This window comes from Notolepis coatsorum (genome assembly GCF_963971535.1).
Source record: "Notolepis coatsorum genome assembly, chromosome: 2".
NCBI classification, from domain to species: Eukaryota; Metazoa; Chordata; class Actinopteri; order Aulopiformes; family Paralepididae; genus Notolepis; species Notolepis coatsorum.
In genome coordinates, this window is record NC_140166.1 from 200,343,145 (window position 1) to 200,369,474 (window position 26,330).

At 43.6% G+C, this 26,330-nt stretch overlaps 1 protein-coding gene across 1 annotated transcript; it reads left to right on the forward strand.

Moving 5' to 3' along the window:
• The first annotated feature begins 1,247 nt into the window (after positions 1 to 1,247).
• On the forward strand, positions 1,248 to 26,104 carry LOC311224228 (afadin- and alpha-actinin-binding protein-like). Its single transcript, XM_084309127.1, has 14 exons — positions 1,248 to 1,414; positions 4,457 to 4,549; positions 5,239 to 5,402; positions 6,324 to 6,527; positions 7,123 to 7,233; positions 7,491 to 7,626; positions 7,754 to 7,829; positions 15,693 to 15,873; positions 16,164 to 16,305; positions 21,873 to 22,009; positions 22,421 to 22,594; positions 23,492 to 23,603; positions 23,781 to 23,907; positions 25,212 to 26,104. Exons 2-14 carry the CDS (start codon positions 4,531 to 4,533, stop codon positions 25,354 to 25,356), a joined length of 1,728 nt encoding a protein of 575 aa, XP_084165253.1. The 5' UTR covers positions 1,248 to 1,414; positions 4,457 to 4,530; the 3' UTR covers positions 25,357 to 26,104.
• The last annotated feature ends 226 nt before the right edge of the window (positions 26,105 to 26,330 follow it).

Consider the following 26,330-nt stretch of genomic DNA (forward strand, 5'->3'; position numbering starts at 1 on the left):
GATCTCAAGAAGGTACTGAACGAGATCAGTGGCCGTTTTTAATGTTTGGTCATTATTAGCATGGTGTTATTCACTGTCAAAGATGCAAAGAAAAATCATAATTCATATTCTCCTTTGTTTCATCACAATTTAAGCAAGCCTAGTAATAGACACAATATTTCTGACACTGTGAATACATTCCCGGAGGTCCGTAGATGTCCCTAGATACCAAGAATATGCAAATAGACCTTGTAGAAGTGGAGCAATATCCCATTTACCTAGGTGTATATTTTCGGCGGATTTTCAGAAAATATTCCCCGGGTGGAAGAGGTTAAAGGCTTTATTGGAAACTAAATACAAATTTTATTTTTAAAAGGACCATTTCCAACTGCAGTAAATATTTGGTTTTGAATGGTGATGATAAAAATTGCCAAAGAAATTACAAATATGAAAAACCATGATTTAGGCGGAAACTGTCAGAAATCCGCCAAAAAGGTAAAAAAAAATTATTTTTCAATCAAAAAACGGGGTAGGTAAAACCCACTTTTTTGCTTTTGATTATGGTTTATTATATCATAAGACAACTTGAAACCATAGGGCCACCTCTCATTTCAAAAAAATTCATTTCTTGACACACCCTAATGTACATGTCAAAATACTTCCCAAAGGTCAGTGAATACCACGATCACAACACCAGAGGGAGCTCCACAAATCATGTTAAACCCAGATTCGGCTCAAACAAGGGACTAAACACGTTTCGCAATTATGCCACATCAATGTGGAACGCCCTACCCAAAGCTGTATGTCATTATGTTATGATGAATTGAAAAAGGGGGACCCTGATGTAAACAAGACGAAAGTCTTTCTCTGGTCTGCATCCCCTTAACAATTGTATGTATTGAGCTGTACTGTACTGTACCCATTCTGCAATCTGTTAATAAAGTTTTCAATCAATTCAATCAATCAAAACCTCCGAGCTGCTTCTATAGAAAGTAGGTTCGTGGCTGCCACAGGCTTGCCAAGTGAGAGGATTCTCCGGCGCTGCAGCTGGACCCTACTCGCTAGAACGGACGGCCCGGAAGAAAATGTTGACATGTATTTTTTGTATCTTTAGGTAGTAGTGGGAGTCGTTACGCTTCGGGAAGGGATATGTTCATAAATAACGTTTAGGGTTACAAATATGACGACTTGCGGCTTTGCAGCTTGGTCAAAAACGGACTACCCCCAATAAAATGCCGATGGCCGCGTCCGATCTAGCACAAACCACAGGAAATGGAGTATAGTATTTGGTTGCTTGACAACGAGTTGACCAATCGCTGCAGTGTTTGGCTTCTCACTCTTCCGCCTCGTCCGTGCTGGTGGTCGTAGTGCAGACCACTGGCGAACTGACAGGTGTACATGACTGGCCGCAGCGGAGACAATTAAGTAACGTTAGGTAAGTATTTGTTCGTACTTGAATGTATAAGTTACACACGCGTTGACAAGCTGGCAAGTTAGCGGTCTTTGCTAGCGTTGCGTTGAATACGTGTAACATTATAGCCGGCCTACAGTAACTGTTAGCCGCGTGATCAAAGCAGCGCTCGCACTTAAAAAGCATTTACTGACAGTAGCTTGCCAGTTGTTCAATTATGATGAATTGAAAATGGGGACCCTGATGTAAACAAGACGAAAGACTTTCCCCATAACAATTGTGTGTATTGAGCTGTACTGTATTGTGCCTATTCTGCATCTGTTAATACAATTATCAATCAATCAATCAATCAATCAATCAATCAATCAATCAATCAATCAATCAATCAGTTAGCTGGTGGTAGTGTGCTCCACAGGTAATATTTCATACTGGTTTAGAGTGCTTCGCCTATTGGATTATACTCGCGCCTATTATATAGGGAGGTGTAGTGGGTTACGTCATTTTCGTTTTTTCCTGTTCCACCCTCTGTTCCACTTAATGTATTTCCCCATTGCCCATTTCTAAATCGGCTCGTTTAAAAGAAATAAAGCATGGACATTGGCATGGTGTACCTTTCTGTGCGTATTCATCCACAATCTATAGCTCAACATGAAAATATTCACAATTAATCGTAAAGGTAGCAAAATAACAACGTTTATATTTTCGTTCGCTGGGAAACTACACTGCCATTTTGGCGCTGCTGACTGACGTCAGTCACGTCACCACAGCGTAGACTCCTGGCTTTAGTCGCAGACCTAGGATCAGATTTCCCTTACATTCCATAAGCTTAACAATTCATACAATGGGGAAATAACTGACCCTGAATCTGTGGCTAGTATCTCTCTGGTGATCATAACCATTAATCTCTAAAGCCAACCACCATTTTTAAAAGCAACAATCACGTTACCATATTTGTATTTATATTTTAAATCTGGTATGTCATAAATGTATAGATGTAGCAGTACTGTCTATCTGTATGTCATATATGTCATATGTTACGATGAATTGAAAATGGGGGACCCTGATGTAAACAAGACGAAAGTCTTTTGTCAATTGTATGTATTGAGCTGTACTGTACTGTACCCATTCTGCAATCTGTTAATAAAGTTTTCATTCATTCATTCATTCATTCATTTCTCTGGTCTGCATCCCCATAACAATTGTATGTATTGAGCTGTACTGTACTGTACCCATTCTGCAATCTGTTAATAAAGTTTTCAATCAATCAATCAATCGCGCACACGGGACCTCGGGGCTACCAGGCAACTATTTGTTTATCACGGTGGCCCTAACAAAGGTAAGGCACTGTCAAAACAACGTCTGTCACATTGGTTGTGCGAGGGCATCGCCCTATGTTACACCTTGGCTGGACAGGTTCCCCCTGCAGGCAGCAGAGCGCATTCCACCCGTGGTGTGGCGGCCTCTGCTGCCCTGCTTAGAGGGGTCTCGGTGGAGGACATTTGCACTGCGGCTTCGTGGTCCTCCCCGGGTCTTTTTGTCAGTTTCTATTTGATGGACATGACTGAGCGCTCTGTCTCTCATGCGGTCCTTAGTGCTGGGACCTCTTCTTCATCCCGCTACTAGTGTGTTAGCAGGGATGTGTGATGTCTACTCACGTTTGTGCGTTTTAGGGAGCTGTTTTAGGTAGATGTAAGGTGCATGAAAAAAGGTCTTTCAACGTGCTCCATAGGCGCGAGCATAGTCCAGTCATATAACTAGGGTTATAGAATAATCTTTGTTTGGAGGCCACATCATCATCATCATCATCATCACCATCATCATCATCATCATCATCATCATCATCATCATCATCATCATCATCATAATGAACAACATCAATACGCTTGTTATTTACCGTTACATGTTATTCCAGATAGTGTTACTATCCGCTACTGTTACCTTGGTTTGTGTTTGATTACATAAAACGTCATGCAAACTGTTTAGGGCAGGTTTATATGCATGATGATTCTGTTATGATTGAGCTCCCATAATGACAATATTTCCTTGATGGAGGGCTTGCTATGTGATATCTTAAGAGACTTTAATCCCCCATATTCACAGAAACCCCAGTCAAAAAAGAACAAAAAAATGTCGGCCCAGACCCCATAGGACAGGTCTAGCTTTAGCTGACGAATTAATGGTTAATACTAGGCGATTAATTAGCTTAGTAGTGTAGGTCTGTCTTGCTAAGCTTGGTGGTTTGGCTTGCCATCTGTCTACGGTACTTAGGTGATGAAACTGAGCGGAAAAGGTTCTGCTAGATCTAGTCTCCAACTGCACCTGTTTAATTATTGAAACCTTTGAAAAAGTAAAAGCAAAAGGTAAATTCAAGAAGGTTCCTTCATAGGAAGAGTGCTTCATTATTAGTTGCTGCTTTTGCAACGCATCATTAGTTACCAAGACATGTGTTATTATTACATATGAAATCAGTTATTAGGCTTTACTACAAGGAAACCCTAGGACCTAGGTTGTACTGTTGATAATCATAGTCATTCCTCTGGGAAATGTCCCTGGTCCCTGTTTATGCACCATTCTCCTTCACAGATAAATCACCCTATGTTTTGGATTATGCTGGTCAGATAATTGTAAGCAGTGTGTGATTTTGGCCACGGTCTAGAAGGCAAATTGTAATTTATTATGGATATTTAATATTCATTAAATATTAATATTCATTACGATTTTGTCTAATAAATTAATGTCTGAACAGCCTCAATTCACTTGATGCAATTGCATATCCTCTAGCCGTTTTACTAGACCAGTCACACAAGAGATCTTCAGCGTATTGGAAACTGATACCAAATACTGGCCTTAGTCTAGAAGTTGTGGGGAAAAAAAATGAAAGGTGCATGTACATGCTTTATTTACCACAGCTTTCATTGCCTGTGATAAATAATTTGTCAGTCCCTAATCAGCTCTGCCTCCCCTCCCCCATCATTTAGACCGCAGCATGTGTTCCCTCTCGCATGTAGCTCCTTGTAATCCAGACAGTGTTGAATGAGCACTGCTAAATCTGACCCTCTATTTCAGGAGCTGTCTGCGTAGGTGTCCCAGTGTCCCACGCATGTAGCCGATGATCCAGCAGAACTGCACACACCACAACAATGCCAGAATCTTCCCTCGGTGAGTAGGCTTTTTGAGATCCTGAGTTTGTAGACAAAATGCGTGCATTAGGCGTAGGTATTCTAGTGCAAAATAGGTGCAACACTGGGCATTGCTTTGATAACTTCCTGTTGCACTTGACTGGTATTATTTTATTCAGTAATGGTTAACTAATCGTATCATAGCCCTGACATGCCGGTGCAAAAAAGGGAGCAAACTTATTGATTTGTGGTCACTGGTACTGGTCAACATTGGGGTTATATTATGTAGTACATAAGATGTGGGTTTTATGAAGAGAGCTGTCGACCCTATATTTGAGTTGAACTGAAACACTGCGGTGCTCTACTGACGGTAGTTTCCAGGACACGTTAACTTTGCCTCTTGTGCTTTCTGTCGCGCCTCGTGTGTGAAGACCAGATTCAAAATGACACAAATAACAGATGAATGCTATTTAAAGGCTATGTAACCTCAATTCTCAACCGCGTGTAAATGGAACGTTTCATTTAGCTTTTCAGAGATGCCATTCATCAAGCATCTGTACTCCACACTCTTACTATTGACTTTGGACCACACATAATAATTTATTTGCATTGCATTTGCATCTTGACGATAATGTATGTGTTTGTATGTGTATTCACCCTTTTGTAATATATTGGCATGAACCTAGGTATACTGTATATATTTGACAAATGGTATTTTCCTTTGCACAGATATCAAGGACATTCCGGGGGACTCTTTCAAGTACAGAGTGTCTCCGTTGAGGCAGTTCAGCCAGCCGTCGCTGTTCTCTCTGCCAATGCACAGAAGCCCCTACACACTCGGTGCCTTCTGCACAGAAGAGAATGTGGCAGAATGTCTGTTATACATCAACCAGGTCAGTAACCTCACATGTTCCTTTGGCACAGCACTGGCACAGATAGCGATATTTGATTAGAATTCTATGGGATATCAAGCAGATCCCTTGAGACACATTCTCCTGTGCAGTGCTTACTTCTCCTTTTCAAGAGGATGAGAGGAACCCATATGTGATGAATGGGTTGCTAGGGTCTAGTCGACTAAGAATTATTTTAGTATGTTACAGTAGTTGCTTTTGTACAACACACACACAGACAGACAGACAGACAGACAGACAGACAGACAGACAGACAGACAGACAGACAGACAGACAGACAGACAGACAGACAGACAGACAGACAGACAGACAGACAGACACACACACACACTGAATTTGTTATTTCCTGGATAATATTCATATTCAAATAGGCTTCCATATTCAAATAGTTAGATACCTTAGATTTAAAAAGGTTCTTGTGTGCAGTTGCATTCATTTGCAACACAATAATGTGGCGAAAGCAATTTTACAGATTTTTGTTTATTCAACAGATTAGTTGGGGGGACAGTGGCTCAGAGCAGTCGTCTGGTAATCGGAAGGTTCCCGGTTCGATTCCCGCTCCTCCCAGGCAGCATGTCCAAGTGTCCTTGAGCAAGACACTTAACCCCTAACTGCTCACGATGAGCAGGTTGGCACCTTGCATGGTTGCCTCCGCCGTCGGTGTGTGAATGTGTGAATGAATGGGTGAATGTGAGGAACAAAAGCGCTTTGGATAAAAACAGCTAGATAGATGCATTTACCATTTAGTCGATTAGTTGACAACATCCTGTGAGTATTAATCACTAGAAGGGTCGTCAGTGGAGGACGGCCCCTAGTTGTATATAATATGATGTGGTCGCTGATTGTAGCTGATGGCATCCTTCTTTTGGCCTGGTGTCTTACCCTCGCCGTCGCTTCTCACAGGAGGTGTCCACCCTCGGCCTCGCTCCAGTGTGCGGCGAGTCGCAGGGCAGCTCGGAGCTGGACGTGGTGGCCGCGCTGAACAGAATGTATGCCCTGATTCAGCTGCACCGGAGGGGCCTGCGCACCCTGGAGGACATGGAAGTGGAGCAGGTCAAGTCCAGCAGCAAGACAAACTATCTGCAGCTCAGCAACTCCCGGCTAAAGGTGACCCTTCTGCCTCATTGTTACCTACTGTAAGCTGTTGATCTGTGTGGACAAGTAAGCCAAGCTTTTTTACTTTGATGTTTTGGCGGGCGACAGTGGCTCGGGAGGTAGAGTGGTTGGCACCTTGCGTGGTTGCCTCTGTCATCGTGTGAATGTGAGGAACAAAATTGTAAATGGTGCATTTATATAGCGCTTTTATCCCAAGCGCTTTACAATTTTGTTCCTCACATTTTACCCATTCACATTCACAGTGCTCTAGATAAAACCGTTATATAAATGCACCATAGTTCCTTTATTATTATAATTTCTTTATCTACCGTCTTCATCTGCGGTGCCGCCAAGGTAAAAGGTAAAATAAAGTTTTACTAGTCTATAGTATACAACTATACATATCAACAGTTTATAGCGTTTTAAGTTAAAACTAGATTAACCATTTCCAATTAAGGCTTTTATACCTTAAACCCCCTCTGCTTTCCTGTCAGCATTGAGACGTTTAAGTTAAATTGGGTTTGATTATGTTGTGTTCATCTTGAGAATTGTATCGACCATTATCAAGATTGTATTTTTGCCATTCTATGCCGTTGCATCATCATAGGATCAGCTAGAAGTTTCTAAAAGAGAAAACACAGGACTGCTGGAGAGAGAGCGTCAGCTACAGCTGAAAGTCAAGAGCCTACAGAACTGCCTGAAAAATGAAAAAGAAGAGGTAGAGACTATCTATCTATCTATCTATCTATCTATCTATCTATCTATCTATCTATCTATCTATCTATCTATCTATCTATCTATCTATCTATCTATCTATCTATCTATCTATCTATCTATCTATCTATCTATCTATCTATCTATCTATCTATCTATCTATCTATCTATATATCAATCAAATCTCTTTCCCTGGATGTCTGTTTGAACAGTGATGTTTGTGTTTTTGCTGGTTGTAATGTTGTGTGGCTTCCTTGTCAGGTGCAAAAGCTCCAGAACATAATAGCGAGCCGTGCCAGTCAGTACAATCATGACATGAAGAGGAGAGAAAGAGAGTTCAACAAACTGAAGGAGCGCTTGAATCAACTCCTGATTGACAAAAAGGAGAAGAAACTAGGTTTATCCTGACTTAAACATTTTAAACAAAACATTTATTTTCATGCTTTACAGTCTTTTCTTAAGTTCAATTGTTGCCATGTTGAGAGTATTATCTTCTCTTGAATTCATGACTGTTTTGGTTTCAGCTATTGAGGTTTTGAACTACATCGGAAGAGCTGATGGGAAGAGGAGCCTTTGGAAAACGGGAAAGACAGAGGCCAAGTAAGTATGGACTCACTTACAGCTTTTCCCACCATATTACATTCAACCCAAATGTAAATCCTGACATAGGAAGTCTTTCCCAGAAAGTTTGAAGGTGCTGGCATGGAGTGTGTTTGCTGATTTCTGAAGCAATCGTATTCTTAAGCCTGCATTTGAAATCATGATCTTATCTCAAGACTGCAGTTTAAGCCTTTCACTTAAAAAAAAAAAAGCTTTCACGGTTAACCGTCTGTAGTGTGGTAGTGAAAGGGTTAACCGTCTGCAGTGTGGTAGTGAAAGGTTAACCGTCTGCAGTGTGGTAGTGAAAGGGTTAACCGTCTGTAGTGTGGTTGTGAAAGTGTTAACCCTTTGTAGTGTGGTAGTGAAAGGTTAACCCTGCTGTAGTGAAAGGGTTAACCGTCTGTAGTGTGGTAGTGAAAGGTTAACCTTCTGTAGTGTGGTAGTGAAAGTGTTAACCCTTTGTAGTGTGGTAGTGAAAGGTTAACCTGCTGTAGTGAAAGGTTAACCTTCTGTAGTGTGGTCGTGAAAGTGTTAACCCTTTGTAGTGTGGTAGTGAAAGGTTAACGTTAGGTTATGACTATAACCAAGTTCTGTTAGTTAGGGGCGATGCTTGGCATCGCCTTCTGCACTATCTCGCGTACGTGCACGCGTACTGAATAAACCACAAATGTACCTCTAATACCAGTATTAGTCTGACCACACCCCTCATCAGCTTACCTTCATAAGCAGGTGTGTGGTCACCTGCTCTCCTCCTTCCCAAGCTTTCACCACAAGGTGAGGACAAGGGCTGCAGCGGCGTCCGATGCCAAGCATCGCCCCTAACTAACAGAACTTGGTTATAGTCATAACCTAACGTTCTGTATCGTTAGTGGCTTAGCTTGGCATCGCCTTCTGCACAAGGGAGGCCAAGCGGAGCCACTTGGCTGACAAATACACCCCGCTGACAGCCCCCCAAAACCATCAGAACAGGGAGGGCCGAGCCCCCCCGACCCCCCCTAATGGAGGGTAGCCCCCCTATTAGGGACGTCACGGGAGGGCGACGGACCCGACCGTGCGAAGAGGCACTCAAGCAACTCAACGCACAGGGTGAGCAGACTGTGGCTTGACCCCACGACTACACACACGCACAACCCGCATGCCACCCGGGAACGAACGGAGGAACAACCTCGTTACTGCCCCCAGAATCACGGGGTCAAGGGCAAACCCAACCCCGTGGCAAGGCCGTAGCAGCGGAGCACGAAGGAAGACCCAGACCCACCAAAAGGACTGGACTCCCTGGAATGGGGGCCCGGAGAAGTCCATGATGCCAGCATCAAGACCCCACCAGGTGGGCACGTAGTGCCCCGCCCCCCACATCGCCAGCGTATTCGGACAAAGGCCCCTCAGTTACTGCACCTGGTATTCCCAGGCGGAACCAACCAGGCCAGAACCTGCCCAGCTTCCGAGATCGGACGAGACCGGGCGTGTTCAGGTCGGTATGGCCGTAAGCCGAGCGGGCCCCGTCCCCCCAATAGTACACCGCCTGGCACACTGACCCTGCAGAAAAGGCAGTCAGCATGGCCGTAAGCACACAAAAAAGGTTAACCAACGGAAGCAGGCAGCGCACCGGGGAAAAACCAGGCAACAGGCTGTTAACCCTAGCCTGGAGACTGCGGACGAGACAGGCGCCAGAGGGGACAGCTGAACACAGCCGCCCCGGCGGAAGGAGCGTAAGCTGGCGGTGTTGCATGACCAAGCCTCCATTTAACAACCCCCACCCAGAGGGGTCGAGGCAGAGAAGGCTGACACGATTGGCAGACGTCATGAACGTGCAGGGGCACCCTCAACCGGTGAACCCGGGAGTTGACACTGCTCCAACACACCAGGGAATCAACCACCTCGGTGTTACCCAATGCGGTGGTTGTTCCTATAACCCCTCAAGAAAAAACTCCAAAACACACCTGCGGGTATACACCGGCTATACCGCAGTACAAGTGTTTCAGTTTCCAAAAAGGGTTAACCCAGGCCTACGGGTCGCAAACATCACTTCGGACCGGGCCTGGCGGTACGGGAAGCACAGGGTCACCAGAGGAGGTCAAAAAACCACCCCCACAGGCCCCTCTTCGCCATGCGTGAGAGAGGAGCGAAAAATAATGGAGAACCAGCCCCTAAGCACACCGTACCTGGTATTCCCCGGCGGTCTCCCAACCAAGTACTAACCAGGACCAACCTGTGTAGCGGCCGAGATCCGACGAGATCGAGCGCGTACAGAATGGCATGGCTGTAAGCCATGACGACAGTGCTGAGTAAAAACATACCCAACCAGGGTCTCCATAGCACTTAACCCTGTGACACCCAGACCGACCTGGCATTTTTCCCCCTGAAAAAAGCCCAAGTCCCTCAGGGTACCAGAACAGCAGATCTGCATCCCCGGCGGACAACGGGTTCAACTGATCTGGACCAGCGTGACCAGAACCAGTCCCGTGCCCTAACCACGCCGACATGCCTACTCCAGGAGAAGGGCAGATATGCGTGTTGATCTTAACATGAAAAGAAGGCGCCACCCAGACGTCGGGACGAACCGCGCCTGGTGGCCCACCCCAAGGGCGTGAGACCCCACTACATATGTTCAGATCCATCCCGTCATCATCCCCCAGACATGAACGAGAATCCGTCGACAACCCACCCAGGTCATGGGATGTGGTCGCCGGAAGAGGAAAAACCCCCATCTCAGTTGCTTTATAAAAACGCTGTTTCAACCACAAGCAACTAAGGCGTGCCAGTCAATCGCCTGTTTACAGCGAGCTAGCACTATACGTGCGTCGGGACACACCCCCATCAATGAACAGGCTATTTAGACCTGTCATTGAATCCCCAAGGCGCCCAGGGGAACGACAAGAGGGGTGTGACACTCCCTAACTCCAACACTTCTGGAATAGAAAGAAGGAAGCATCAACAGTATGTATCCCAGTCTACACAGCCGGGGTAAAAAATGTTCACATTTTTACATCCCACCACCCTCCCATAGGAAAGAGACGGGGATCCCCAGAGAGACTTCCCACGCGAGCTGTACAGATTGAAAAGAATATATTGCACCTTGAGCCATGTAAAAAACTGGTTTTAGGGCCTCCGGGGAAGAGGCACCGAACCCATACACACTCAATAAACGAATTGAATCGAATATACATACAATAGAAAAGGACCCTTCTAGAGGGTCCACTCACTTTGACAATCTGAGGAGGAAGGCTCTGTACTCTGATGGAGGCTTCCTCACATGGAAGAAGGAGTCCGAACTCACAGAAGGCCTGAGTAGGCGCTTGGTGAGGAGGAGCCCTGACCACCCCCCCTGAAAACAGATCCATCACATGGACCTGAACAGCACACGGAAGTCCTACCAACAGAGACGCGCACGGTGACGTACTCTATGGCGGGGTAATTCCTGCGGTGCACACGCCCAATATACCAGGCCGTGGGACCAGGAACTCCCTCCCCCCCCCCCCCCCCCCCCCCCCCGTAACGTGCCGAACCGCCACGTGACGGGAACCTTGAAGGACAGGGGGTGTACCCCTGACCGACAGAACAATGGGGAGAGGAAAGGTTACCAGTTCACCCCTTTACGACCCCACACCCATGATACGACGTAACGACAAAAAGAGAATATGACACAGTCATAGTCAGCTCTATGAAGCGTTTCACAGCTCCACACAGCGCACGAGCTAACCTGCTATCTGATTCTTACTAAGGAAAAACACAGAATAGAGAGGGCTCTAAGAACCCCGGTCCAACATACACATGTGCTTCTGTGGCCAGTACAACCCAGTTGTAGGTCACATGACACACACAACCCATCATCACCTACAAAAAATGGCAAAAACACTCAACAGAGGAACGCCGTTTTTTTCACAATGAGAGAATACATCATTCTTGATTAGTATCGACCACAGGCCTTGCTAAGCACACATGACAGCAACCAAACCAATTTCCCTTTAGGAAATAAGTTTCTCCAGCAGATTTAGCACAACCTCAGCAATCAAGCTGAGAGTTACATCGTATCCCTACCACACAAAAGACACAATTAATGCACAACATGTCTGATAGGAGGTGATAAAGTCCCCAGGGAACCGGGGGGGGAAACACAATCCTCCTATTTTACCCTCAATACGGCCAGTCAAAACAGGAAAACCTGTTAATGTGTGAACTCACTGTTCATTGTCATTACAGTCTGAGAAAGAACATTCTTTTACTCACTCGTCACCAAGCATAGCTTCATAGGTTAGTTGCCTTAGTAGTGAGTACACGGTACACATAAACACCATGATGTTTCTCACACAACAACCAGATCAATACATCACGATCTGCACGGAGAAGCTAACTGCTAGTGACAAAAACAGCTCACACACAACCCGCAACGTATCTCAAATGCATTGCAACAACACACGTTTTGGGAAAAAACACCGTTATTCACAATACATCTAGCAAGGTAAAACCAGAAGACGTGTTTATGAGGTCTGGCCAACCCCGTACCTGCCCGGAACGCAGATCAGCGAAGTGCAGTCACAAGCCACCGTAGAACACAGCCGTCCCGTGTTGTTCGATCCGGGCAGCGTCGCCGCTCCACCAGTCGCTACAGTCCTCTTTGTTGACGCAATCCCCGTCTAGGCTCAGGCAGGGTCGACGAACATCCCCTGTCAAGGATGACGTCGTGGTCAAGAGTGTAAAACATGTTAAAAATCAAAGCACGTTCAACAGAATAGCATCAAGCTAACGGCTGCTCCAACCGTTCGGGTGCTATCGCTTCCGCTCGCGGGACGCCGATCTACGACGCACGCGATCAGGAGCGAGCTCCCGGCGGCGCGCGAGAAGCCAAGCTACCCCGCGCCAGGCCACCGACCGGCTAACCGTAAGCTATGAACATGTAAACAATGACATAACACTCACCCAGACAGGCCGCCGTTCTGAACCCTCCTCACTTTTTAAGAGAAAAGAGAAAACAAGACGTCAACACCGCTTCACAACGGTGACATTAACACGTCCGGCGGAATCAGCACAGTACCAACTGGCCTGTATAGCTGACTTTGAACATGAATCTGCCGCTATCGCACATTACATGCACATATCCCCTCGTGAAGGAATACTCTCATTTGGATATGAAAGATGGGGTCTTAACACGGTGACAGAGAGAATCCACTCGTCCAGAACACACAGGGATCACCAGTGTCAATGGTCGCGGCCCACTAGTTAAAACTATAATGGTCGCCAGACCAAGGCCTTCTGTCGCCTAGACGGCTAAACAAAGGACCCTAGCCTGGGGCCGGTTTCCATAAACTTTGTCAAGTAGCCCCCATAGCACTAACAGACAAGTGGAGCCCGCCAGCAAACACTACTCACCCAACCTGGAACGCACCGCTCCTCACAACAGCGGCATGTCCGACAGTTCAGCTGTGGCCTGACAGGTTTCACCCCAACAAACACAGCAAGGAACTGCAGTTGAGAAGCATGCAGCGGCGTGCTCCCAATACGAAAACCGGTGGAGGGTTTGTAGAATGATCATCATCTTCTAGACACTCCAGTACGAAGACAATATCGCCGTATTTTCTCGAAAATAGTGAGAGAGAAAATAAAGATATGATGTCAACGTATCCTTGTTTCCCAAGCTGTTCCTAATCCAATTTCTTCCATCATGGTGTCAAGTGTGGGGATCTACCGAGGCACCTCTTCCTTGTGGTGAAAGCGAGAAGGAGGAGAGCAGGTGACCACACACCTGCTTATGAAGGTAAGCTGATGAGGGGTGTGGTCAGACTAATACTGGTATTAGAGGTACATTTGTGGTTTATTCAGTACGCGTGCACGTACGCGAGATAGTGCAGAAGGCGATGCCAAGCTAAGCCACTAACGATACAGAACCTGCTGTAGTGAAAGGGTTAACCGTCTGTAGTGTGGTAGTGAAAGGTTAACCTTCTGTAGTGTGGTAGTGAAAGGTTAACCTTCTGTAGTGTGGTAGGGAAAGGGTTAAACAGCATTGAAATTACCTCAGTCTTTTTTTTTATCCACTTTTTCTCCCATTTTCTATATTTTCCTCCCATCCCAATTTCGTATCATCCAATTCAACCCTCCCCTGTCACGAACGCTGTTTCTTGCCTCCCACAAGCCGGCTGCAATGTGGACTAAGTCATACATAGCACAAGTCCCCTCCGGTACTTGAGGTAATAGCAGTCGCATCTTTTCACCTGCACAGCTCGATCTCTCAGTGGCGAGGAGTAACGCGTGGGAGGCTCACGCTGCCCCCGACACTTCCTGATTCTACTGCGCAGGCGCACCAACCGACCTGTAGGAGTCGCTGTCCACAACGCCCGATCCCCACCCATCAGTTTCCCACCCCCTAATACGGGCAATGTGTATTAGTACGGACGACCAGCTAAACTGAAAGCAAATGTGGAGCGCTGGGCTTGAACAGGCGAGCCCAGCGTCTCCAGATTTCGTGGCGAGCGCCTTGCCCACTACGCCACGTAGCCGCCCTGAAATTACCTCAGTCTTAAAGAAGCATTTAGCTGATTTTTTTTTTACCTAAATCCTATCGTTCTTTTGTGAGGAGGACATGTGATAATTGAACATAAGACTCATCAATGAGTTCTGTGTCTCAAGAGCCGCATCTGGCCCCCAAGACCGACTCCACCTGATGACATCACCTGGCAGAGAGCAGAACTGCAGTAATTACTCCTCAAGTTGGGCCCACTACAGTTGAGTAGCGTCTGCAGTTCACAGAGGTCTGCTCTCTGCCGGGTGACATCATCTGGTTTCCTGGGGGAAGGGGTCGGGTGATGCAACAAGACTTTTGAAATGTACATACATTCAGAAAAACGTGATTGTGTTTTTCCCGGCTCCTCGACCGTAGTAGTTTTGTAAACATAATACACAACATATATTCTATCTATACAAACTATAACTATAAGCTATAACTATACAGTATACAGTAAATGTAAACTATAACTATAAACAAAATATGCTATAAATAAACTAAACTAAGAACCTCATTTCTACCTTATGTTTGCATTTCTTTGCATTTTGTACTTTAGTTTTGTACATTGTATATTTTGTATAGTGTTTGGTCTTTATTCTTTTTACTTTTTTACTGTATGAAGCACAATCTCAGGAGGCTCATACAGAACCAAGCATTTCACTGTAATGTACATGTACCTTATATGTGACAAATAAAACAAACAAAAATGTTATCCACTTTTTCTCCTTATTTTCTATTTTCCTCCCATCCCAATTTCGTATTTCCAATTCTTCCCTCCCCTGTCTTGAACGTTGCTAGACTATGCCTTCCCCTGGTCGGCTGTAGTGAGGATAGAAGCCTTGCATCACGTGTCCCCTCCGGTACACGAGGAGGCAGCCTGTCGCATCTTTTCACCAGACAGCTCGAACTCTCAGTGGCGAGGAGTAACGCGTGGGAGGCTCACGCTGCCCCCGATACTTCCTGTCTCTGCTGTGCAGGCGTCATCCAACCGACCTGTAGGAGTCGCTGTCCACAACGTCCAATCCCCACCCACCGGCTTTCCCACCCTCTAACACTGCCAATTGTGTTAGTATGACGGCCGGCCAAGCCGGTAGCAACGCCGAGAGCTGGGCTCAATACCAGCATATCCTGCGTTAGTAGCGAGCGCCTTGCCCACTGCGCCACTCAGCCGCCTAAATAAAACAAAACTTGAACATGAACTAAAACTATAAACTAAACATAATACAGAACATATATTCTATCTATACAAACTATACAATACAAGGTATATGTTAGCAGCAGTGTGTGCATGTAATAAGTGTCCTGCTAAATCCCCAGTTATAAATGGTAATAAATTAACAGAATGTGATTGTTTTTCTTATTCCTAGGCACGAGGGGGAGATGTACAAGACTCTACTGAGTGACTATGACAGTCGTCAGAAGGAACTGGTGCTGGAGAATGCAGAGTTGAAGAAAATATTGCAGCAGATGAAAAGAGACATGGTGACCATTCTGAGGTCAAGGAATCGGACGCTGAAAGACGACAAACACGAAGATGATGTCGCACAGGTTGGTCTTGTAGTTTATTTTCTCTTTTCCCATGGTTCCCATGGGCCGTGGTCTGCAGTCATGAAGCCGAACTCACTCAGTGGCAAAGGACTAACACACACTTAAATCGAGTTGACTGGCTTATTTCAACTGGGGTGTTAAAAGATGAAGACCCTTATCATAATAAATGCACACGAAGACCCGCCTTACTTAAGCTCTACTGCTGAAACAGATCTGTTTTATCATTTGACAGTTGGTTTCTATCTGATACACCGATATAATATTGATAGACTTTCCCATTCCCACACCAGGGTGACTCGGATGAGGAAGTGTTTGATTCCAGTAAGGAGAGCCTGGAGCTGTCTTGTGTCAACGCCCGAGAAAATCTCACCAACAGCATTCGCCTTCAGTGGCGGAGGCTGAAGAGTCACGTGGAAAGACTGGACAGCCAAGGTACTCTCCACACTCTAGTCACGTCGTTGTTTGACCTTGGAATCTGGCAATTTAAGAGTACAGCGGAGAAAGGAGGAAGCATGTCATTAACCTGGTAATCCACGAGATCCTCATTTTCGTCTTATTTTGTCGACATCTAGTGGTGATAAGCGATCAGTGTTGTTGTGCTTTTGCACTGTATTGACTCGCCTTCCATCTTGAAAATATATTTCCAAACAAACCGCTGTCAAACTGTTGTCACCTTGTGTGTGCCGGATGATTTTCCCGGTAATTTCCTACCAAGACACCAGAACAGCAAATGTAAAATCATTCAGCTGGGGTGTAGGTAGGTAGAATCACTATTGGCTTTATATGATGATGATGTTATTTTATCATGCTGTAATGGAGAGTATATTATGTTACAGAATCTCAGCTTGGTTCGGTAACATATCAGTTAAGTTAAAATCACAAATAAACATGAAAGTGATGGGGGTGGGTGAGGCTGTCTGAGGCACCATCCCTCCCTCCAAATGCTTTGTGACAAGACTATAGTTAAGCAGGCTAGGACCCACATCCTGTATTCAGAACACAAACTGCTCCCGTCAGGTAGACACTACACAGTACCAATTAAATACAGGAAAGATACCTGAATAAGTATAAACTAGGGATGCACAATCTGACTTTTTCAGTCCCGATACCGATACCTGGGCTTTGGGTATCGGCCGATACCGAGTACCGATCCGATACCCATTGTTCAATTAATAAACTGTATGCCTCACTGTGTGGAAGAGACTGGGATCATTCTTTTGTGCAAGGCAACATCAGGCTTGACTTAAAACATTACTTTCCTAACTTAATGTAACAAATTAACACATAGATATAAATGTACTGAATTGTTATTTCTTATTTTATTTCTTATTATATTATATTATTATAAAAAAAAAAAATGATACCTGATCCAGCTATTTTAGTCATATCGGGGCCGATATCCATATCGGTGCATCCCTAGTATAAACACTCTTTCATCGCTCTCTATCAGTAAATCTCCTAACCTCAGTGCATAAGGAGGGTGTGAAATGAGGGGCTGTGTTGCACATATTTGAATGCACTTCATGTCCGTTACTGCACAACCATTTTATGTATTTATTATGTGGCCGTTTTTATGCCCCAAGACAAATTTCCGTACAGACAATACATTTATTTTGAATCTCTAATATCGGTTGGCGATAGAGAGTTGACAAAATAGACATTTATTTATATGAAAATGTTTGAGATTATTACTTTTGACCTCACGGCCACTCAAGCATGCTACATAAAATGTAAATAAATAAATAGTTATTGAAGCCACTGAATTTTCCACTCATGTTCATAATAAGTGAGGACTTGATTGCATTTGATTGAATGTCAACTGGAGCAGCAGAGACCTCTACTGGTTGCTCTAGGAAAGGCAGTTTGTACGTTTTCTCATCAGTTTGTACATACAGTATTATAATTACAGCCTGAATAGAATGTGAGTGCACATGAAAGTCCATATGACAACAAAAGTTGCCACATGGTTTCATTGCTGTTAGTCTCAAGACAGAAAAATAAACAAGTTCTAATCACACTTGATACCGTTTACTATAATAACATCCAAAGATCTGAGAGAGAACCCTCCAATCGCACACCCAAATTAGGTTTATATTCTAGTATTACTAAAACCTGCTTTGGGTGTACAAGCTCACACATTCAGTGTGTGTGTGTGTGTGTCACAATGTGTGTGTGTCACAGTGTGTGTGTGTGTGTGTGCGCTGAAGCAGGTGGCCAGGAGCACGCAACAAGATGGTATAAATATGGAATTTGAATATAGCCTATTCCACTATATCCACGCAATTGGGTTTAGTTCTTATTTATTTATCCACTGTCATTTGCAGTATTTGTGCAGTGCTTTTATTTATTTTCACGATGCGTCGTTGAGGCATGACTGTAAATGTAAAACATAATTTTTTATCATACAAATATTGTCGTATTTAATTCCAATGATGTCTGTAGAATTGCCGTGAACGCAATCATCATGATTCCTCCCAAATAAAGCCCTTGAGAACATGGTGCACACCAGTCTGTCTGACTCTTAAGAACATGGTGCACACCAGTCTGTCTGACTCTTAAGAACATGGTGCACACCAGTCTGTCTGACTCTTAAGAACATGGTGCACACCAGTCTGTCTGACTCTTAAGAACATGGTGCACACCAGTCTGTCTGACTCTTAAGAACATGGTGCACCAGTCTGTCTGACTCTTAAGAACATGGTGCACACCAGTCTGTCTGACTCTTAAGAACATGGTGCACACCAGTCTGTCTGACTCTTAAGAACATGGTGCACACCAGTCTGTCTGACTCTTAAGAACATGGTGCACACCAGTCTGTCTGACTCTTAAGAACATGGTGCACACCAGTCTGTCTGACTCTTAAGAACATGGTGCACACCAGTCTGTCTGACTCTTAAGAACATGGTGCACCAGTCTGTCTGACTCTTAAGAACATGGTGCACACCAGTCTGTCTGACTCTTAAGAACATGGTGCACACCAGTCTGTCTGACTCTTAAGAACATGGTGCACACCAGTCTGTCTGACTCTTAAGAACATGGTGCACCAGTCTGTCTGACTCTTAAGAACATGGTGCACACCAGTCTGTCTGACTCTTAAGAACATGGTGCACCAGTCTGTCTGACTCTTGAGAACATGGTGCACCAGTCTGTCTGACTCTTGAGAACATGGTGCACCAGTCTGTCCGACTCTTGAGAACATGGTGCACCAGTCTGTCTGACTCTTGAGAATATGGTGCACCAGTCTGTCTGACTCTTGAGAACATGGTGCACCAGTCTGTCTGACTCTTAAGAACATGGTGCACACCAGTCTGTCTGACTCTTAAGAACATGGTGCACACCAGTCTGTCTGACTCTTAAGAACATGGTGCACACCAGTCTGTCTGACTCTTAAGAACATGGTGCACACCAGTCTGTCTGACTCTTAAGAACATGGTGCACCAGTCTGTCTGACTCTTGAGAACATGGTGCACACCAGTCTGTCTGACTCTTAAGAACATGGTGCACACCAGTCTGTCTGACTCTTAAGAACATGGTGCACCAGTCTGTCTGACTCTTGAGAACATGGTGCACCAGTCTGTCTGACTCTTGAGAACATGGTGCACCAGTCTGTCCGACTCTTGAGAACATGGTGCACCAGTCTGTCTGACTCTTGAGAACATGGTGCACCAGTCTGTCTGACTCTTGAGAACATGGTGCACACCAGTCTGTCTGACTCTTAAGAACATGGTGCACCAGTCTGTCTGACTCTTGAGAACATGGTGCACCAGTCTGTCCGACTCACGACTGCTCTTCAGTGCTCCTAGATATCTGCTCTTAGCTACGAGCGAGATATGAGCGAAAAGGTCTTAAGTGGAGCTACGGTGAAATTTGCTCTTAACTTTTGTCTTAAGTCCGTTGGTGAATGAGACCTATTGTATGTGGAGCAGCCCCAGATTTTACATACCAGTGACATCACAGATTGGAGGGTTCTCTCTCTGATTTCTAGCTTTAGGAGAGAGTGGTGTGTGTTCACAAATACTGACTCATTTCTCCTTGGGTAGAGGAAGAACATAATGTGAATGATTAAAATGAGTGGCATTCCAGTTATTTTCAACCTATAATAATAATAACTTTATTTGTATAGCACTTCTCATACAGAAAAGGGCGGCTGGGTGGCGCAGCGGACTAAGCGCTCGTCACCAACGCAAGAGACACTGGTATCGAATCCGGCTGTCAGCGTTGCCTCCGGCTTGGCCGGCCGTCATACTGGCTCAATTGGCAGAGTCAGCGGGAGGGAAGCCGGTGGGTGGTAATCTGGGCATTGTAAACAGCGACTCCTACAGGTCGGTCAGGGCGCCTGCACAGCGAGGAAGGGAGATGGTGAGGGTAGTGTGAGCCTCCCACATGTTACACCTCACCAATGAGAGTCCGCGCTGGCAGGTGAAAAGAAGTGGCTGGCTGACTCTGCATGTATCGGAGGGGACATGTGATAGTATCTATCAACCCTCCCTAGACCGACCAGTGGGGGGCACATGCGAGCAACGACCAGGAAGGGGAGGGGGGAATTGGCATGACGACTAAATTGGGATGGGAGAAAAACACAGAAAAACAGGAGGAGAAAAAGTGGATACAAAAAAATAATTGCAGTTCAAAGTGCTTCACAGCAATAAAAAATATATATACAGGCATAAGCGAGCATAAAAAAGATAGAGGTAATAAGGTAAATCACAGTTTTTCACATTAGGATCTAGCATCCCAATAGCCTCTCTGTTTACGGTTTCATTCAGTAATAAAAATTATAAAATAGAATAGACAGTGCGGTTTGATTAAGTTTAAAAATAGGCTAAAAATAATAAAATAGAACAGACAGTAAAAAGTGTGATAAAATAGTTCAATAAAAATATACAATAACATTTACAACAGAGCATCGCTCATAACACTTAATAGAACAACAGAGCAGTGCATCGCTCTTAATACTTTGAGTTTCTTTACAAAGTTCTAACATACAACAGAGCAGTGCATCGCTCCTAACACTTTGAGTTTCTTTACAAAGTACTGTTCTAAATTACCGTATAACTTAACAACAGAGCAGCGCTCTCAACTTTGAGTTTCTTTACAAAGTTCAGTTTTGAATTTCAACAGAGCAGCACTCTTAAAATTACAGTGCATAGGAGGTAGTGAGATACAATTTGCATAGAACTGACACATGAATTTGATAGGAAGTGTATAAAAGTAGGCAGGGTAAGAATAGTGCAGGTTTGTTCCATAGTTTTGGGGCGTAGTTGATAAAGGCTGCATCACCGATCCTCTTTTGACTGTTTCTGGGAGCCTCTAGTAGTCCAGCAGCTGATGATCACAGTGTTCTTGCTGGCCTGTAATTTATTAGAGTGTTGGCGATGTAGCTAGGTCCCTGTCCATTTAGAGCTTTGTATGTAAGGAGAAGGACCTTGAAGTCCATTCTAAATGTTACAGGGAGCCAGTGTAAAAATAGATAGATAGAACCTAGACTCTACTTCTCCATTATCTCACATCGCTTCGATTGATTGTCTGACTGGAATTGTCCTTTAAATTACAGTGCCAGCTCAAATCGATCTATTTTGGATGACATGGATGTGACCTTATATTACAATCTTTTTCCTGTATTTCATATATTTCCATTTAGCCCCAACAGAATTGTAGCACTGTATTTGAATTTGATCAGATGCACACACACACAAAAAAATGAAACCTCAAAATAATTGAATTTGCAGCAATCACCATTGTAGAAAGGGAAATATTGTGAAGTAATAATAAGCCTCAATGGAAAAATTGCCTCAACCGCCCCCCGTCCCTATTTAAAACTGCATGCATCTTCACGAAAAACGTGAGTTGATTTGGTACCGTAATGGTATTGACATTGCAATGGCTAAGTCATGGATAGCAGAATTCTTCTCTTTTTTAATGATGTCAGTGACGATAGCAGTAATAATCAGCACGGCGAAGAAGGATCCAGTATAACGTGGTGGTGTTTGTTTGCTCAGCGTCTTTGGTGCAGATGGGAGAGAGGGCCAACATCGATGCCATTCCCAGAGAAACTCACGAGGAGGAGATGGAGAGGCTGAAACTAGAGATCCAACAGTGCAAAGACTTCATTCACACACAACAGCAGCTACTGCAGGTAATCCTAGTCAGTTGTTTTTTGTTCACCAGGGAATTGTTAAGCTACATAGTATGGTGAAGGACGGTTCTCTCTCTCTCTCTCTGTCTCTGTCTCTGTCTCTCTCTCTCTGTCTCTCTCTCTCTCTCTCTCTCTCTCTCTCTCTCTCTCTCTCTCTCTCTCTCTCTCTCTCTCTCTCTCTCTCTCTCTCTCTCTCTCTCTCTCTCTATATATATTAAAGGGAAAACCACAAGATTCGATTCAAATGTATTGTCATCATACAGCACAAGTACAGTACAACGAAAATAGGTTTGGCATCCAACCAGGTGTAGCAAATGTAGGTCTAGGGACCACAATACATATATGTTCACTCTTCTTGCTGTAAAGTACTGAAATAAGTGACAATAAAGGAATCTGAATCTGAATCTGTAGCAACAGCTGAGCTTCCCGTGCGACGAGGAAACGGCGTCCCTGCTTAACGACTGCTACATGGTGGAGGAGAAGGAGCGCCTGAAGGACGAGTGGAAGACGTTTGAAGAACAGAGAAAGAACTTTGAGAGGGAGAGGAGGAACTTCACTGAGGCAGCCATAAGACTGAGCCATGAGGTGAGCTTTTATTTATCTATCTAACTATTCATTTATTTACCCTTTTTTCCAAAAAAGAAAAGCACATTTGTCTCTGCTTCCAAATGTTCCAGTATTCACCTTATTTAGTCCTGTCCACCTTAAAGGGGAACTCCACTTTTTTTGGAAATTAGCTTATTTAACATCTTCCCTGGAGTTAGACAAGAAGATGCATACCTTTTTTGTCTCTGTGCGTGCATTTTAGCTTTGGGAATAGACGCTCCGTTAGCATAGCTTAGCTTCATCACTGGAAGTGAGGCAGGACAGTAGCCTTACAGTGCCTTACAGTGTATTGCAAGGTCTGACATTGACCAAACTTTATATGCATGACCTTGGTGGGCTCTAGGTCAACTCCTGAAAAGGGGGTCAATGTCAGACTTTGCAATCAAAGTTAGGGGGCTAATAACCCTTGCCATAATTTCAGTGCGCCCCCTAACTTTTGATTGCAAGGTCTGACATTGACCCCCTTTTCAGGAGTTGACCTAGAGCCCACCAAGGTCATGCATATCAAGTTTGGTCAATGTCAGACCTTGCAATACACTGTAAGGCACTGTAAGGCTACTGTCCTGCCTCACTTCCAGTGATGAAGCTAAGCTATGCTAACGGAGCGTCTATTCCCAAAGCTAAAATGCACGGACAGAGACAAAAAAGGTATGCATCTTCTTGTCTAACTCCAGGGAAGATGTTAAATAAGCTAATTTCCAAAAAAAGTGGAGTTCCCCTTTAATCGCCATAATTCCATTTCCTGTAGATGAACTTCGTGATAAAGATGCTAACTATTAAGGATAGTCCCAAAATGAATACATAATACATCTATAATAATAATAATAATAATAATAATAATAATAATAATAACCTTTTGTCTCATCTAACTTGCAGAGGAAGGCATTCGAGGACGACCGCGCCACGTGGCTCAAACACCAGTTCCTGAACTTGACTCCATTCTCAGACCCAAAGAATCCACCGATGTCTAAGACTGCCTTTTCAATATGTGAGTGGTGATGTAGGTCTGAACTCCATAAGAATGTTTGGATATAACAATTATTAAAAAATATATAAAAATCTGAATCAAGAATCTATCAAGTTTAATATGAATGATAGACTTAAGGATAGTGTGTGAAACATTTTGACCTTTTGTATACTGACTTATAATCTAATTCCTTTACAGCTGAGCCAGAGGTTAGAGCGGTTTCAACTCCTGAAAAGCTGAACAAAGAGTTGCACGCAACCTTCTCCTTAAAAACACCCTCCACCGCAGACCTGTACGACTCACTCCACCTTATCCCAGAAAACAGGTAGCCTATTAATAGTAACACAACTAAAGGGTACAGTCGCTCGGGAGGTAGAGCAGTCGTCTGGTAATCTGGAGGTTCCCGGTTTGATTCCTGCTCCTCCCGGGCAGCGCGTCAAAGTGTCCTTGAGCAAGACACTTAACCTCTAGATCAGGGGTAGGCAACCTTAGGCACGCATGCCTGCATAGGCACGCGGGGGCATTTGCATAGGCACAGGGGGCAGCACTAAAAAAATATATATGTATATATTTTTTTTTTTTTTTTTTTGCTTTGAAATATTATAGTGAAATATTTTGCACTGTTGTCGCATTATCTTGTTGAAATCCTCCCACAGGTTCTTTTTACTACCACATATTTAATTGAGACCCTTTATTTGTTTATTATTTCAATTTAGCTGGAAATACATTGCTACATCATTCAGTAACATTTGCAGAGCCTTATAACAAAAACATTATGGTCACCATTGTGACCAGTGGGATTAATCAACTAATTTTATTATTTATTTTTCTATTTCATTGAACATTGCACATGTTAAAAGCCATATTTTTTACTCAAAATGTGAGTATTACCAAGTCAACTTGTGTTCTTAAAACAATGACAATAAACATAGTTTTATTAGGTTGAAATAATGTGGTTGTGTACTTATTTTTCTGGATTATTATGGATTGAAAACTGAAAACCTTAATGCACAGTAACTGAACTCAATATTTTTAAGTTCTGGTAACTTATTATTATATATTTTTTACAGTGTAGTCTTGCGATCAATCAAAACTTATTTACACGATTTGGACACATGTGTGATGTGTCCAAAAATGAATGGGCAAATGTGAGTGAAATGGTCGCACTGTATGCAGCTGTTTGTCTGCATTGCATCCCCCCCCCCCCAACTCAGATTTAGGGTTGATACAACCATCATAATAAAATTGTTAATAATAACAATAACTATAATGATGTAATAATGTAAAAATTATCATTAAAAATACCTGATTATGAGAAAAAATATTTACGATGCATGGAATATTGTTGAGGCACACTAGTTACAACTATATTTCAAACAGGCACTCCATGTCAAAAAGGTTGCTGACCCCTGCTCTAGATGCTCCCGATGAGCAGGTTGGCACCTTGCATGGTTGCCTCCGCCATCGGTGTGTGAGTGAATGGGTAGAATGTGAGGAACAAATTTTAAAGCGCTTTTGATAAAAGCTGTTATATAAATGCACCATTTCATTTTAAATTTAACTACAAGGTGGTTGAAATACTACAAAAAAATTAAGAATTAACACATTTTGTGTAAACTTATCTTTCAGCCTAAGCACGACTAAACCAAAGAGAAGGGAAGGGTGTGCGCAAGAATCAAGTGTCTGTTGTAACAACGATGTTCCAGGCCAGCGCAGACAGTGGAGCGACGGAGAAGACCCTGTGGTTTACACGCTTGAAGGCGGAAATAAATAATGACTGTTCTTATTTAAATCCAGACATGATGAGTCATTGGGATCATGGCGGTCCATACTCTTGAAACTTCTAATGCCATTTGTGGCATCAAAAAGAAAGTACACCTGAATCGAAGACGCCAAACATTTGAGGATTTCTTTTTATTATCAAGTAAGCAAGCCAAAATGAGTTCAGAAGCCCCTGCTGCTCTGTGTTTTGGCTTTTGTGTCACTAGAGACACAATTGTGTAATGTATTTTATTTTACCGTATTTATTTTTTATTATTAGCTTACTTTTGTATTTTTAGATTTCATGAGTGTTTGTATTTATTATCATGAGTGATTGTATTTATCTTATTTTTTTATGTACAACTTTATATCCTACTAGCATATATGTTAGCATAATGCTACCACAGTGAACTCTTTGTGAAATAACTGGCACAACATTGTAGAATGTACTAAATGAGTGAGTGAAATGCTGCTGTTTAACCAAATGCAATAAGAAAATGTATCAAATGAACACAGAGGTGCAAACTATGATGTTGTCTATCAGAACTACGGTAACAAAGTACTACTGGGACTCCGGTGCTCTATGACGTGTTACAGTCCAGGAGATGAAATGACCAGGAACTGTGTCCAAACTATTCATAGTATTCCATCACAGGCATCTCTGTCTCAAACGGGTGATTGTAATGAAATAGATGATGAGTTAAATGACAACTGTGGCATATTGTATGGCAACACATGTCATGAGAATACTATGAATAATGTGCAGCAAAATCTTTTAACACTTAGATTTGACCACTGCTTTGAATATGAATTAGAAAAGTTGTAATTGTAATTATTTGTATGTGGTTATTTGCTTTATGTTGACTGATGGCTGTAATTATTGCAATGGAAAGGTAAAATACTGCAACGGACTCTTTAGTAAGCATACTTGAATTTATTGCAATATAAATGATCATCTTACAATAGCATTTTTCTTTACAGGATAAT